General features: G+C 38.2%; 1 protein-coding gene across 1 annotated transcript in view; it reads left to right on the top strand.

The window, feature by feature from the left end:
- ltk (leukocyte receptor tyrosine kinase) overlaps window positions 1–15170 on the top strand; it is a 62323-nt gene that overhangs the window by 43978 nt on the left and 3175 nt on the right. The window contains exons 16-28 of the mRNA XM_041972863.1: window positions 947–1132; window positions 2152–2250; window positions 5770–5931; window positions 6086–6196; window positions 11185–11371; window positions 11491–11581; window positions 11986–12050; window positions 12515–12644; window positions 12734–12831; window positions 13263–13355; window positions 13606–13707; window positions 14541–14675; window positions 14960–15050. Of these exons, the coding sequence (XP_041828797.1) occupies window positions 947–1132; window positions 2152–2250; window positions 5770–5931; window positions 6086–6196; window positions 11185–11371; window positions 11491–11581; window positions 11986–12050; window positions 12515–12644; window positions 12734–12831; window positions 13263–13355; window positions 13606–13707; window positions 14541–14675; window positions 14960–15050 (1550 nt within the window). The remainder of the gene's footprint in view (window positions 1–946; window positions 1133–2151; window positions 2251–5769; window positions 5932–6085; window positions 6197–11184; window positions 11372–11490; window positions 11582–11985; window positions 12051–12514; window positions 12645–12733; window positions 12832–13262; window positions 13356–13605; window positions 13708–14540; window positions 14676–14959; window positions 15051–15170) is intronic.

The raw sequence follows: 15170 nt of genomic DNA, 5'->3' as shown, positions 1-15170 counted from the left end.
GTGATGGATAAAGGAATTGTTTGTTCTGCATCCAGAGTTTGGGCTGTGGGAAATGGGATATGTTTCTATGACATTCTTATTTTACTAATAGGGTATGACCTCTGAAGCAGGACAGGGTCTCTAAAACATTTTAATAAATCCACTCTGATTGGCGAACTTAGACTTTATCCCTTCACCTCCATAAAGTAAAAGTTGGCTTTAAAAGAAAAATCTAAAGCTATAATGTATCTATTTTGTGACAGCACGTGATAGTATCAATGACTAGCTGGATTGGTTGTAAAGGATTTGGGCCTTTTGTTAAAATATATTGGGAGACTGAAAGCTGAAGCTCCGCTGTTGACCCTTTTATATTTGACCACCTGCTGCCGATCAGCAGACACAAAGAAAAAATTAATAGTGGACAAATGAAAATATCTGCTGACATTTCTACCTTCTTTTTGTGCTGGGTATCTGTGGTCAAATCACTCAAATCTCCTGCGGGAATCACTCGCACCTTGTCAGTCGTCTCAACCAAACAAAGCATCTTTTTTTGTGAGAAAATCTTCTTTTTCCAGGGACTTTTCCGACTTATCAACAGAATATGATACGCTGAGCAGAGTCCGATTCTCTGGGTGATTGTAAAGATAGGCAAATCTCTCTATATGATCAGATCTGCTGCTGGTACAATTAGCAATAATAATTCCAGTATAACCAAACAAATGGCAAATACTGCAAGCAGCGGGGACCATAAATACTGAAAGTCCCATCACTTAAAGTTAATGTTCATATGGAGCTAAAAGGAAAGAAAAAAACTCAGGATACTTTGGCCTATGTGGGTTGACTTTATACAGTAACTGCAGCAAACCCCTGCACGTCAAATACAATAACCAGCCATGTTTGCAGTTTTCCTGAATACTTCTCTGGCAAAACTTGACAGTAAATCATGCGCGGTTTTGTTTTCCTAAAGGTGGAGGTGGTGGCTGGAAGGACAGTCCCAGTCCTCATCTGAGTGCAGGAAAATCTCTGCTGGAGGGTGCACTGGGGGGGTCTTCATGTCCCCTTGCTTTGTCTAAGCTCAGCTGGTCAACCTTTGGAGGCTTTGGGGGTGGAGGTGGAGCCTGTACAGCTGGAGGTGGTGGAGGAGGATACAGAGGTGAGAATACTGAGTTTAGCTTCTTTTTAAAGACCTTTTTAAACTTTACTTTTTTGTATTTTCTTCACTCTTTCCCCTTCTTGTCATTTTAAGTCACAGAAAATGTCTTTAAAAAGAATTTTTATTACGTCAAAGACATCACTTTAAATATTCAGCAATCTGTGCCTCAGTGGGAAGAATAATTTACAACTTACCTTTTTGCTCTCAATATTATAAGCAGGCTCGTAGACATCCCAACTATGTAATTTAAACCTGAAATCTATTACTTCTCTATTCATAAACTTATTTGTTTTCAGCCAAGTTTGTTGGTAATAACAAATAGAGTTTTATTTATTCATTTATTTAATTATCTTTTAGCACTCTGATTCCAATAAGCAACTAAATATGAGCAGTAAGTGGAATCCTGGGTAGGAGATAGGATTAAGAGTCCTTGGAGTCTAGATACTGGTGGTGGTGAATAAGGAGGTGACTTAGACAGCTAAGATACCCTGGAGTACCAAGATGAGGTGCAGGGTAACTACAGTAATATTTACAGACCAAGGCATAAGGAACTGGCTCAAAGATATTGGGTTATAAGATCATTGAATAAGGGGAGTGATGAGTAAAACAAAATCTATTACAGCTACCTGTGATGAGGAGAAAAGGCCTGCAAAACCTACAAATAAATCAAAGTTTTCTTGAATCTTGGAATAGACCTAATTCAGCATATTAAAACAGACATAAATGGGAAGGACCTCCCTTATTTAATTTGTGCTTAAGCTTCTTTAATAAATTTGCTTAACTTATTTTTCAGTCTGTCATTTCTTTGTGAGAGCCATCAGGATAGAACTGGAACATTTTAGGATTTTTTTAATATCTAATTGCGGTTTTGTGACTTTCTAATTTTGTCAACAAAGTGAAAAATTTGTTTGTTTTTAAGAAAATAGGTTATGGTAGTAAAAATCTGAAGAGTGGGTTTTCATATTATTTGTCATAGTGAGATGTAGCAATGTTTATTCTCAACACTAATTCTTTGGCAGGAGGCGACGCTGCGCTGAAGGATGAGATCACAGCTGACGGTCAAAATGGAGTTTCCTTCATCCATCCGATGGGTGAGATTTTTCTGCAGCCTCTGGCAGGTGAGACTCACCGACACACTGGATCGTTGTGTTGATGTGTCTATGCGTTTGGAAAGATACACTGTTTAAATACATACATACACTGTTTTAAAAAAAGCATAAAACAATAAAATTACATAAATAGTTGAGTGAGTGAGTAAGCAGTTATTGAACAGAGAGCAAAACCTGCCCCCCAATGAAAACTGAATAAAAGACAGGAGACAAAGACCACAAAATCTAGGAGAACCGAAGATGTAAAGATTATTTTGTCAGGCAGGAATAAAATGTAAAAGGATAAACACAATGGTCTAAAGATGCAGCAGGTCAAAAATATATAAGTGATGTAGTTACTTTTAATGTACCCAGGAGTAGAATTGAGTTAAATAGCCGTGACTGCAAAATAATAGAAGCCAGGCTTTAACCAGATCAATGATGCCGCTTGTGAGCAACAGCTATCATTAAAGAATAATTATTGTACTTTCTTCTTATTTTTTTTTGCAACACTTAAAGTGAAAATTGTTACCTGAGATCAAAAGAAAGTAAAAAGAAAAATAAAGCAAGAAACAAATAAGGTGGCACAAAAGTGACTATGAAGGTCAAAAAGGAAGAAAAGCCACGAAAAGGAAAATTTGTGTGATTTTCAGGGCACAATAGCTAAAATTACATGCTTAATGAGTAGATGTAACCTAAAAGGACGCCTTATGCATGTGTGTATAAATATGTATATATATAGTAATTGTAATCTTTAGGTGTAATTACAACAGTTATCATTGTTTACAATCTCAGATTAAATACATTATGAGCTCCTGCGTTTCTGTTTGAGATTTAACTGATCAAAGCAAAGTTTTATGTTCTGAATGCTTTTCTATTTCCCTGAAGCTCTGCTAAATTACAGTAATTCTGGCATGTTTTTTAAACAATATATCGGTATACAAGACAGAGTTACATGATGTATATGAGCTAAACAGCAAAAGGCAATCAGGACAGAGGGTAGTTTAGGAATTAAGAGTCCTTTGTAATTTGAAGCACTTTCTGATCTATAAGCATTTGTTCAAAAGCAGTTTTATAGGTGGGTGTGGGTTATTTCTTCATCTCTGAAGTAATAAAAGGTTTGTTATCGATCATAACAGTTGCATTTGGAGGCAGTTGCTGCTAACTAACAGTATGTAGTTAAAGGAGAAAGCTAGGAAAACGTAATAGATCAATCAGAGACACACAGCACAAACACTGAGAGTTTAAACATTTTTAAACGGGCTTTAAAAAAGCCCTAATAAGCTCCGCAATGTGATTTGGCCTGGATGTTCAGAAAAGATAACAGTGTTGAAGTGTTTTCATGGTGAGGAAAAAAAAAATGCCAGATAAAATCCAGCCAAGTGAAGAACATCATCTAGAAGGTCAGCAATCATTATTCAGTCTACTGTAGAGAGAAGACTTCATAGAGTTGACTCCAAGGGTTCACTGCAAGGTGCATCATTTATAAAACCCATAGGGACAAAAGAAAAGGCCAGATTAGACCTGAAAAGATCTTCAGGAGCCAGAAGAGTTATGGAACAGCATTCTTTAGACAGATGAAACTAAAATCAAGGAGACAGGAAGAAATATGCAGAAGGCTCGTAACAGCTCATGATCTGCACGCAGTACCAGCTGTAATACTCTGTAACATGAGCAAACATTACTTCTAGTGGAACTCGTGTTTATTGATGATAATGTGACAGAAGAGAGAAGCATCCAACAGCCTGTACTTAAAATCCATATTTATGACTGCAGTTTAACATGTTAGTATGTTTTTTGAACAGTTAAAACAACAAGAACTGCATGGACATTCAAGCATTGCTGGACTATCTCGATCTATGTGAACAGTGAGGCCTATACGCGAATGAATGTATGGAATTTTTTTTTTTTTTCTCCCTTTCTTTTTTTATTATGGCGAGACTAGTGGCCATCTGACTCTCATTACTTCAGCATGGGGAACAGGAAGGCAGTTGGCTAATTCACAGCCTCATGCAGCCTGTTGCCTTCGGCGTAGACAGACAGACAGACCTCCCTTTTCATGTGAAAGACGTTGTTGTTGACGTGAGGGCTGTTTAGTCATCACTCTGAAAACACAACAACTGGAGCTGCAGCATGAAACACATTCAAAGCATAATCAGAAAAAAGAGATACAATAATTTAATTGTAGAGTCAGTAAGTTTTTCTTTTTATATGCTTAAATTGTCCTCTTGTCTTTAAGTTAGAGATAAGGTTTATTATATGACACGCATGGAACTGCTCCACTTCCCCTCCCCCCTTTTAAAATGTGTATAAGGAAACAATGAGGCTCTGTTTTGGTCAGAATTTGAGTGTTACTTTTATGATCCGGCCAGACCTATGGGAAAATGGTATTTAAATCCATTACAAAACCATTTATTTATTCATCACAAATAACCACATGAACTTGCAGATGAGATGTGTAAAGAGAGAAGAAAAAAACCAAACCTTGCTGATCCATCTCTCAGTGGTTTCTAACTTCTCATGAAAATTTTATAGCATTTACATTTTAAACTTGACCACAAAGTCCCAAGCTGGACTAAACTAGCAGCATATTAAAATTTGGCAAATGAGGCATAAATTCAACGCACAACATGATGCAAGAATTAACAAATAAAAAACATCCCCAACAGTCTCAAGAAAAACAACCACATGCCTCTTTCACCATTTCCTTTAAGATGCTTTTAAATTCCTCAAAGGATGGCAGTGTATCTAATTTAAGAAATGTTTTCGTGTTTTATAACTGTCATCAGATCCGTCATCACCCCGAATAAGTTAACTTTCATTTTTAGAGAAAATATAAATCATTCCAAACTGCTATGTGCTGTGGGGTTTGAGAAGACATTTTAGAAGGACTATTTTCTGTTACAGATTTACTGCTTCATTATTTGTTTACGGCACAAAGGTGCATGTGTTGCTTAAAATAAACAGAGTTGTGTCTGTAATATGCAGGAACTGGCTTTTAAAAAACATGTTTTAGCTGCACCACAAAAGATTATGTCGCTTTTAATTAGATGAGAAGTGCTCGACACTTAGCACCTTGTTAACCTTTTATTACAGTGTGTTTCTTATTTACTGAAACACTCATTACGCAGTGGTTTTTCATTTACATGCACACACGGTTGGATATATTGAAGACAATGCAAGGTTTTGTATCACTGATGCTTCACATTTGATACCTTTTAATGATTTAATGGGGAAGTCCACTTGTGTCAGCTAAGTAGGCCCGACATGGAGGAACCCAAGTGGACTTTTGCGTGTCTTAGTTGGATTATTAATGGCAAATGTGTGTATTGGCAAGGCAAATGGAGAGAAATTGTGTTTAGCTAATGAATGGGGGGGGGGGGGGGGGGGGGGGTTATACTTCTTAGGCACACACTTTAATCCTCCATCAAACCCACAAGAACACAAGAATAATATGCAACATTTACCACACACAGGAGACTCACAAATGTTTTACTGGCCATTTTTGTTTAAGTTTGTTTGTGTGTGTGTATACATTGTTTCTTCCAGCCATGGAGGGTCACGGTGAGTGTGAGATCAGGGTGGAGCTGAACTGTAGCCACTGCAAGACACAGAGTTGCAAACGAGAAGAAGATACTCACCTCCTCATCTGTCTCTGTGACATCGACGAAGTCCTCGCCAGTGACAATGTTACATGTATCAGTGCAGTAGGTGTGTTACTGTCCACAGCCTCATTTTTTTGTTTTGGATAGTAGATGTGTTAAAAGTTCCTTTTTAAAGTCACATTACAATATAATTTGTTCTAAATTAAACACATTAAACTTTTTAAGCCTGTTATCTAAGCATCTTTATTCTCCTCAAGCAGATCCCCAAGGACTTCCACCACAAGGCCCATTGTCGACATCGCTGATCTTGGCTGTTGTGGTCTCCACCATTGCCAGCGGCATTGCCCTGGTTTGTGCTGGCGTCATCCTCAGTAAGAGACTCCTCCAGTTTTGTGAGCAGTCTGTGCCCTCCTCCTTCCACCGGCTGTGAGTGCAGCTGGATACGCACGTGCTCCCAGATGCTACTAACAGCAGAAACAAGAACAACTTTGAGTGTTTAATTTACCTTTGCTGACTGTGTGCCAGGTGGTTAAAGGTGCGGTTGGAAAGCTTTGACTGTGAATCATAGGTTGCTGACAATAAACCCAATCTAAGCACTTTGATTACAGGGCTTGAGTTAGGTAATGTTCTCTTTTCTCTGGCTGTAACTAAATACAGCATAGAATAATCCAAAAATGTTGGAACAAGATTAAATTATAAGGTGCTATAATGGAGGTGTTTATCAAAAACCAGTCTTTAAGTGCTTTATTATGCTTGCACTGTCACAACTGACCTCACTGAAGCATGAATTGGTCAAGATGTCCCTAAAGCATCTTGCTTTATATTTTTAACCTGAAAAGTAAAAAAAATGCATTGACATTTAACTATACAGTTTCTACCGGTTACCTGCAAACTGATAAGTGGAATTACAAAGCAACAAATGTCAGCTGTTATGATTCACTGGCATCAAAGAAAAAAGCACTTATGACTACAAGAAAGTGAAGATTACAGTAGTAGGAGAAAGTGAAGAACTGATCAGCCTTGTAGTCATTTTCAAGGTTCAGAGCAACTGAAGAATATTGCTTCTCTATGATAAAAGTTTTGAGACAAGGTGGAAATAATTCTTCTGTCTCACAGCTATATGTTATTTACACAAAAAACTGTGATCTTCAAAGTTTGGGGTTGAGTTTATCTGAGAAGATCAGACAGTCAGAGTAGCTTTATTGGTGTTTGTGGGACAAAGAAACTGCTTGAAATAGGAATAATTAGGGAATTGACAATGAACTATTTTGTATGGCTTTTAGCTCATTACATGTGTGGCAGTAACACATAAAACTAAGATTTAGACAGAATTCTGAAGGGTAAAGAAGACCACAACCTAAAACTGAGCATGAATCATCTTTATAATATTATCTGATGATATGCTAATATTGTTGCATCAGAAGTGAAACTGGTCTCAAACGCTGCTATGCAGAATACACTGCTAAATAAAAACTGCATAAACAGCTTATACAGTGGTGTGCAGTCATCTGGCAGTAATATGCTATAGGAAAGTGAGGGATTATGCAAATAATTACATATTTTTTTCTACCTTTGCCACCTTTCTAACTGTGTGCTGCAGAAAAATGAGAAGGAAATACATATATTAACAACTGACCCCTAATCTCAGACTAGGGCAGGTTCTCCTTCTCTGTTGTCCTTTACATAACCTCTCTGAATATTAAGCTTCAGCTTCTTTCCCACTGTAGCTTTTAGTGTATCGTAACTTTGTGTAAAGGTCTCTGGAGGAAATGGACTTCCTCTGAAATATCTGTGAGCTCTCTGGATTTGAAGACAGTCTAACAAGAAAAAAAAAAGGCATGACAGAAGCACTTTGGGTAAAGAATGCATCTAATAAACCTCCTGTAGGATAAGTGATATAAAATAAATGGGGCAGATTAAATGCAAATACAGAAATGATAAATCTTGGCACTGAGGTCTTAACAAGGTAATGTAAATTTTTCAGCAGAGCATGGAGCAAAATACAATATTTGTAAAAATGTAGGGGCTTGATTGCTCTGACATTCACAGGCCATTAATATGGCTGGTAACCATTCTGGTGATGCCATGTCATTTTATTTAATGTAACTTGTGCCTTAACATTTAATACAAGATACATGTATATGCAAACTTGTGATTGCTTTTAACTCTCATTATAAATAACAGCTCAGGTCAAACTCTAGACCAGTGGTTTTCAAACTAGGGGTTGGGACCCCCATGAGGATCGCTAGATAATTTCAGGAGGTCGCCAGATAATTTTGAAAAACATATTGCCTACATTTAAATAAATAAATTGGGGATTTTTACAAGGGCTGTTAAAATAAACCATTAATGAACAGACAAATCTTTGAAATTAGCTCGTTTGTACACATGTCACATTAAAAATCTGAATTTGACATTATCGCCACAATAGAAACTGATTTTGGGCATGCTGTCTCAGCTGTAAACCACCAAAAACAATTTATCCTTCTTTTTTATGATGATTCTGACAGTTTACACCCTTAAATTTAGAGAATGGCTGCAAGATGATCCATTAGATATATTCCACAATTAATCACAATTATGTCGTTGCGTGGGGGTTGGGGTTCAAAGGGTTTGAAAATCACTGCTCTAGATTATGCAAACATTACAGGAAAATGAAAATAATATAAATTTTATTGCCAAATTGTAGCGCTTTACTGTTCTAGCCAGAAGTTTATGCATACTCAATAGCTTGGGTTTTCAGTTATACCTTTTTCTGAAACAACATAATTTTTTTTTGTTTGTTTTTTTTAATTATTTTGGGTTTTCTGAAATCAGTCAAAATGGTTCATACAGGGTCAGTAATATGTGTGCAGTGCACCTGTTACGTCATTGAATGTCTGTCTTGGGATGCACCTTGAGCTGACAAGCATTTCTGGCAGAAATCCAGTCAGATTTTTTTTAACCATCTTTCTTGGCTTAATTAGGAGAGCTCTATTAAGTTAGTCGGTTTCCTGGTCTGGTTCTAACTTTTTATATTGTCATCAGGGTTGACCTCAGTAATTTGGAAAGGTCAGTGCTAAAGCTTAGCTTGTTTTTTTTCCATTTCCCACTTAGGCTGATGTGTGTTTGTGGTCATTTTCCTGCTTGTGGAAGCTTTGTGATAGCTACAGATGCATGTCTAGTGTGTCTGCTTTGTCATTCAAAAGGAGTAACATCAGGGGAAAAGTTTAGTTAATTCTAAATGTGCTCATGAATTAAGTACGGAATAGATCACAACAATTCTTTAGTTTAATTCCCCCTGATTTCTACTTTGTTTTCAATCTGCACAGCTCACTGACAACACACAGCGTCACAACATAACGCCACAACTTCACTCTGCTCCATCTTCAAACACTTCATATAAGTTGTTCTTGGAGGTAGAAGACCTCACCTTTACATCTCCAAACATGCATCTTGTCACTGGTGTAAACAACTTCATCTTTGTCTTCTGGTTCTTAATCTTTAATAAGTTTTATATCTTTCTCCACAAGTTCATTTGCAACTTTCAGTCTTTTTGGAGGTCAGTTTTGGAGCAAAGGATTTTTTCTTTGACAACAGCTGTTTGGTCCGTGGCAGTATAAAGCTTGATTGACTGGTAAAAAATGACAACAGTGTTCTATCAGCTTTCAGTAAATGGCACAATTGGGACTTTGGTGGTGTATTGAAGTGTTACTGACTTTCCAAACACTTTAAGCATGGAGCATTAGTTTCACTTCCAATGCAGCTTCTACTCGCTTACAGTTATTTGAATTGATGACTTTGTTATCAGAATTAACAACAGATAGATCCGAGGTATGTTCCTGACTTCTATGATATTCCTTCTCATTTCTCGACTGAGCTTGAAAAGTCCTCTTGGACGGTGTATTGGTCAATCCAACAACTGCTGTCAAACAACTCTTTCTAAATTGGCACAGAGAAGCTACCAGCTGCAGCCAATCATGAGCGCTAACCAGAAGTGAATCAGCTTTGGCAAGTTAAGCCATTTTGGAAAATGTCAGCACCACTGACTAATGATTTAACTGCATGTACAGATATATTGGAGCTTGTAAAATTTTGACTTTTTTCTGAAAACCCAAAATAAATCAAATCTAGTGCAGTACATTCAGAAGTACCTCAAACTGAAACAATTGGATCTGGTTCATTGTGCATGTATGAGATTCATATCTACATCAGTAGATGTAAGAGAATATTTTGATTAAATGAAAAACATTGCTTGTACCTGTCAATGCAGTATGTAACAATAGAAAGGCAATGTTGCTTTGGGAGACATTGAAAAATACTTCAAAAGGTCTGAATCAGTCAGGTTGGCAGATGGCAGAAACTAGTGATCATAGAAAAAAAAATCCATTACACATTTCTGAATGGAGGGAAGCTTTTAAAAACAAATGAGGATGTCTGGATGTTTAGAAAATTTACAAGTGTGCTCCTGTTAATCACAGATGCACTCTGTAATTGCAGCGCAGTTAAATATGAACTGCAGATAAGGTGGTTGAATAAACCAAAGCTTTTTAGTGTGACTACAGTAACAGCATTGTAAATGTTTGCCCTTGCACGTAAATAAATCAAAAAGTAAATGATTGATCATTGTGTGCTTGCCTTTGAAATAAAAACTGAAGAAAGGTGGATTTATCATGTTTTTCTTAAAAAGAAGAAGAAGAAGAAGAAAAGGTGGCTGTTTAAGTGGCTGCAAAGCACACACACACATACACACCCATCAGCTTAATGGTGTCTCTTCACCTGAGCTCTCCCCCATGCAGGGAGGTAGTCTGTGCCCTGGGCGTCCCTATCTCCTCCACCCCCCATCCCCCTCCTCATCCCTCCTCCTTCTCCTCCTCAGTGCTCCCTCATCCCTAACACCCCCCCTCCCCACCCAACCCCCTGAGTCCCTAGCATCTGCACCGGGCGATGGCTCGACGGCACCTCTTACCTCCACGCCACTCCCCCTCCCTGGCAGACTACCAACCTGCATCGGGGACGTGGGCCTCCTCCATGGCGGGTGAGTCCAAAAACTCACTGGCACAGATAGTCTAGGAGCAGTAACCAAGGAGAGGCCAGTTTTGATCTTTTAACTGTTCAGTGCAAGTCCACCAGTTTTGTATTGGAGTACAAGAATTTGTTGATTCAATTTTCTTTCAGGGTCAAAACAAATCTCTGTGAACCAGTTTTTTTCACTGCTGAGATGATCCCTCCTTGCGTTAGCGCTCCTACATTTTATAGTCAGGAAGTTGCCTCTGCCACTTGCATGCAGGTTGGGTTCAAGTTTCAGTCAGGGTTATGAGTTTAATACATGCTCCAAAGTAAAAACCAGCTTCTTTGTTCTCTGTTCTTGTCTTTATAGTGTGGTACCGCAGAAAGAACGACCTGCATGCAGTGAGGGGGCGTCTACAGAGTCCAGAGTACAAGCTGAGCAAGATCCGCTCCTCCACCATCATGACGGACTACAACCCGAACTACTGCTTCGCTGGCAAGGCTGCCTCACTCAGTGATCTAAAGGAAGTGCCACGCAAGAACATCACACTTCTCAGGTACTCTATGACCCAAAGAAACAGTGTGTATAAAAATGTGTCTGTGCATTATTTTCAATTCCTTTTAAAATCTTTTTTTTTTTTTTTTTTTTTTTTTTTTTTTTGCTGCGTTTTGTTAGGGCTCTTGGACATGGTGCATTTGGTGAAGTCTATGAAGGACAAGTTCTGGGAATGAGTCCTGATGGCAGTCCTATGCAGGTGGCCATAAAGGTCAGCTCACACTCTGCAAAGCAGAAAAAGTCAAGCTGTACTTGAATGGAGAAGAATGGCACACAATGCCATTGTGGTGCTCCTTGTTCTACTAAAATCCATTCTCAAATTCACATACTTATCTGGACGTGTTCTTTTATGTATTCATTTGAACTATTGCTTTGAATTCTGAGAATATTTTATCTATACAAAGATGAAATCCCACAATTGCAAAGAAATTGATGCTTTCATTAGCCGATCCCCTCAGATTTGCACACAATGCAAAAAAGACTGAGAGAGCTCTTCATGGTGTTGCCTGCTTTTCAATGCTCTGCTGATTAGGTCTCAGGATGTAGCTCCCCTTGACAATGGCATAAGCACTTCAAACTGCTTCTCTGATTTATTATTTTTTTTCTGCTCTGCAGACTCTACCAGAAATCTGCTCTGAACAGGATGAAATGGATTTCCTGATGGAGGCGCTGATTATGAGGTGCACCAGACTGCACACACACATCATGGTGGCTGTCATATGATTTTGTTAACACTTAGTCATCCATTGCATCTTTGGTATACAATCTCTTTTCCCATTTTTTATAAGATAGGCTTGTGCTCCATACGTTTTAAAGAAGTGGTGGTTTTTTTCTGCATCTTATTTAGCCTGAATTATTTTTTTTTCACTACATTTGAAAGATAATATATGAAATGAAACTTTGCAGCTGTTCAGGCAATTGCAGTATCAGTTATCAACTATTTCTGTAGCTGTGTTCTTTCGTTCTGCCTGCTCTGTGGTCACCACATCTGAAGGTTTGGTTGCACTAAAGTGGGTACATACATATGTACATGACAGTATTTTTATTTCTTTCATCTGCTTTTATGTGGAACATTTTTAATAATGAGCATACAGCTTGCCTCATGCAGCTCGCCTAAACCAAAAATCCTTTATTCTCTATGCAGTAAGTTCAGTCATGAGAACATTGTGCGCTGCATCGGGGTTAGTCTGAACATTCTGCCACGCTTCATCTTGCTGGAGCTAATGACTGGAGGAGACATGAAAAGCTTTCTGAGACAAAACAGACCAAGAGTGGTACGTCCATGCAACAACATGTGTTTAGATATACATCTGCTGTTCTGTGTGTTTGTGTGTCCCACCTAATTGAGCTGTGCTGTATCCAGGGTCAGACCTCTTCTCTCACCATGCGGGAGCTGTTGCAAATGGCCAGAGACATCGCCTGTGGCTGTCTCTACCTGGAGGAGAATCAGTTCATTCACAGGTTCAGACTCACATCGAGTTGTTAAAGCCCATGGTGCATTTTGAGTCCAAAGTGAAAACTGTGACCAGCAAAGCAAAAATTGAAATGCATAATCATGACTGTGCTTGGGTTTGTGTAACACAGCCTGCAACAACATATTTCCACTAGTGGATATAGGATTTTTTTTTATCCTAAACTTAATAAAATCACAAATTTACATTTAATTTAAGTTCTGGTTCAAAGTAGCAGGAGCTATATTGTAAGCTACGATGGTGATTATGTTCTTCAAGTTTTTAACTAAACACAGTGAAGAAAATTTCCATTTTCTAGCATATTTTAACAAAACAACAAATATTGACCTAACTGAATCATATGGCAATGAGATTAGGAAAGTTTTAGAGTTTAGTGTCATCATAAAACCACATTTTGTAACAGATTCATGTTTTTTTCAGAGACATTGCTGCCAGAAATTGCCTTCTTACTTGCTCCGGACTCGAGAGAGTGGCTAAGATTGGAGACTTTGGCATGGCGCGGGACATTTATAGGTTTGTACACTAAATCATCAGGAGCCACACTGCCCACACACCAAAGCTGACATGGTAACTTACAATAATGTCACTCATGGGTGCAAGAACTGGTGTGCTCTTGTTGGTGTTATTGTTGTAATACTTTAAAACCCATCTTAATTTCTTCCAAAGAGCCAAATTAACTTAAAAAGTTCATGACTTTGTCATATTTGCCTTTCTTTTACAAACTGAACATAAATGTTTATTCCCAAATCTGACACTTTTCCAGAGCTAGCTACTACAGAAAAGGTGGTCGTGCCATGCTGCCAGTCAAATGGATGCCTCCAGAGGCCTTCATGGAGGGAATCTTCACATGCAAGACTGATACCTGGTATTAAAACTTTTTGTGCAGTGTAATATAGACAGTAAGACTCTAGACTAAGGTCTGTTTTCAGTTTGAAACTGGATGCAGTTATGTGTTGGTGTGAAACACCTTTAATTAAAAACAGACCTGCAAAGTATTATTATAAGTAGCAGTTAAAAAACAAAAAACTAGTCAAATTTCTTAAATGGTGAAAGGCTGTATGTGATCAGTGCAACACTAACTAATGAGAAATTTTTTGAAAACCATTTAATTCTTAAACAAAGCTATTCAACACAACTTGTAGCTTATGTGTAGCTCTGTATTCAAGACCAGCTGGACAAAGAATGTCCTACTCCTGCTAGCAATTAAGGTGCAGTGTCTAAAATAAGTCAGGTCTTTAATTTTCTGGATTTAAAATATGTTGTATTACAGATGATAAAATAAAGAAAAAATAAAAATTATTACAGTTGGAAACACAATATGGAGACTGCAAACTAATGGGTTTAAACAGCTGCTCATGTTGGTGGAGATATGTACAAAATCAGCTGCAGTCTGACCACAAAGACCATTTAGAATCCACTAAAATTCTTGGGTTCTGCTAAAATTGTCCAACTATTTCCTGTAAGATGTGAAACAACAATATTGCATGTAGCAAGCATACGTTTTAACTTAAGTTGGTAACATAGAAATTGGGTCTTTTTTCATTTACTGTTTTGTTTTATGGATTGATTTCTCCAGGTGGCTTAGGAATTAGTTTACATTATAGACAGTTCTCTCTGGTATTCATATAAGAGCATGAAAGGTTTGGCATGAAAAACAACACAGTCCCCTCAGCTGATGATCTGTGTCTCCCCCTGCAGGTCATTTGGTGTGCTGCTCTGGGAAATCCTCTCTCTGGGTTACATGCCGTATCCCTGTAAAACCAACCAAGAGGTCCTGGAGTTTGTCACCAGCGGAGGCAGGATGGACCCTCCCAAGGGTTGCCCAGGGCCTGTGTGAGTACAGGCAGTGCACACAAAAGAGAGGAGCCAGCCTCATCCAGCAGAGCAGGCCTGAGATGCTTACTGTTAGACTTGAGTTGCATTGTCAGACTGGTTTTGTCAGTGTAAAATTTAAAAAATCTTCCAAGATATTGATGACACAGAATGGGCGCGTTTTCCAGGCTCATGTGGCATTAGAAAGCTTGTTTCTGTCCTTAAGATTGATAAACAGCGAGTAGAGTTTTGAGTAGTGACACATTTACGATGTAGTTTATCAGTTTGCATCTGTTACTCTTTAGCTATCGGCTCATGACCCAGTGTTGGCAGCACTGTCCTGATCACCGGCCCAACTTCTCAACTATCCTGGAAAGAATTAACTACTGCACTCAGGTATTCTTCATCTGTAAATGAAATGAGATATGCAGTCTTACTGCATATTTCAACCTAATTCAAACATGATTTTTACTTCATATTCCTCCCCCCAACCTTTCCTTCCTATTTTCTTCTCTC

This window comes from Melanotaenia boesemani, chromosome 20, assembly GCF_017639745.1.
Source record: "Melanotaenia boesemani isolate fMelBoe1 chromosome 20, fMelBoe1.pri, whole genome shotgun sequence".
Lineage (NCBI taxonomy): Eukaryota > Metazoa > Chordata > Actinopteri > Atheriniformes > Melanotaeniidae > Melanotaenia > Melanotaenia boesemani.
The sequence above is the reverse complement of the archived record's forward strand: the minus strand, read 5'-3'. Positions and strand labels throughout refer to the sequence as shown.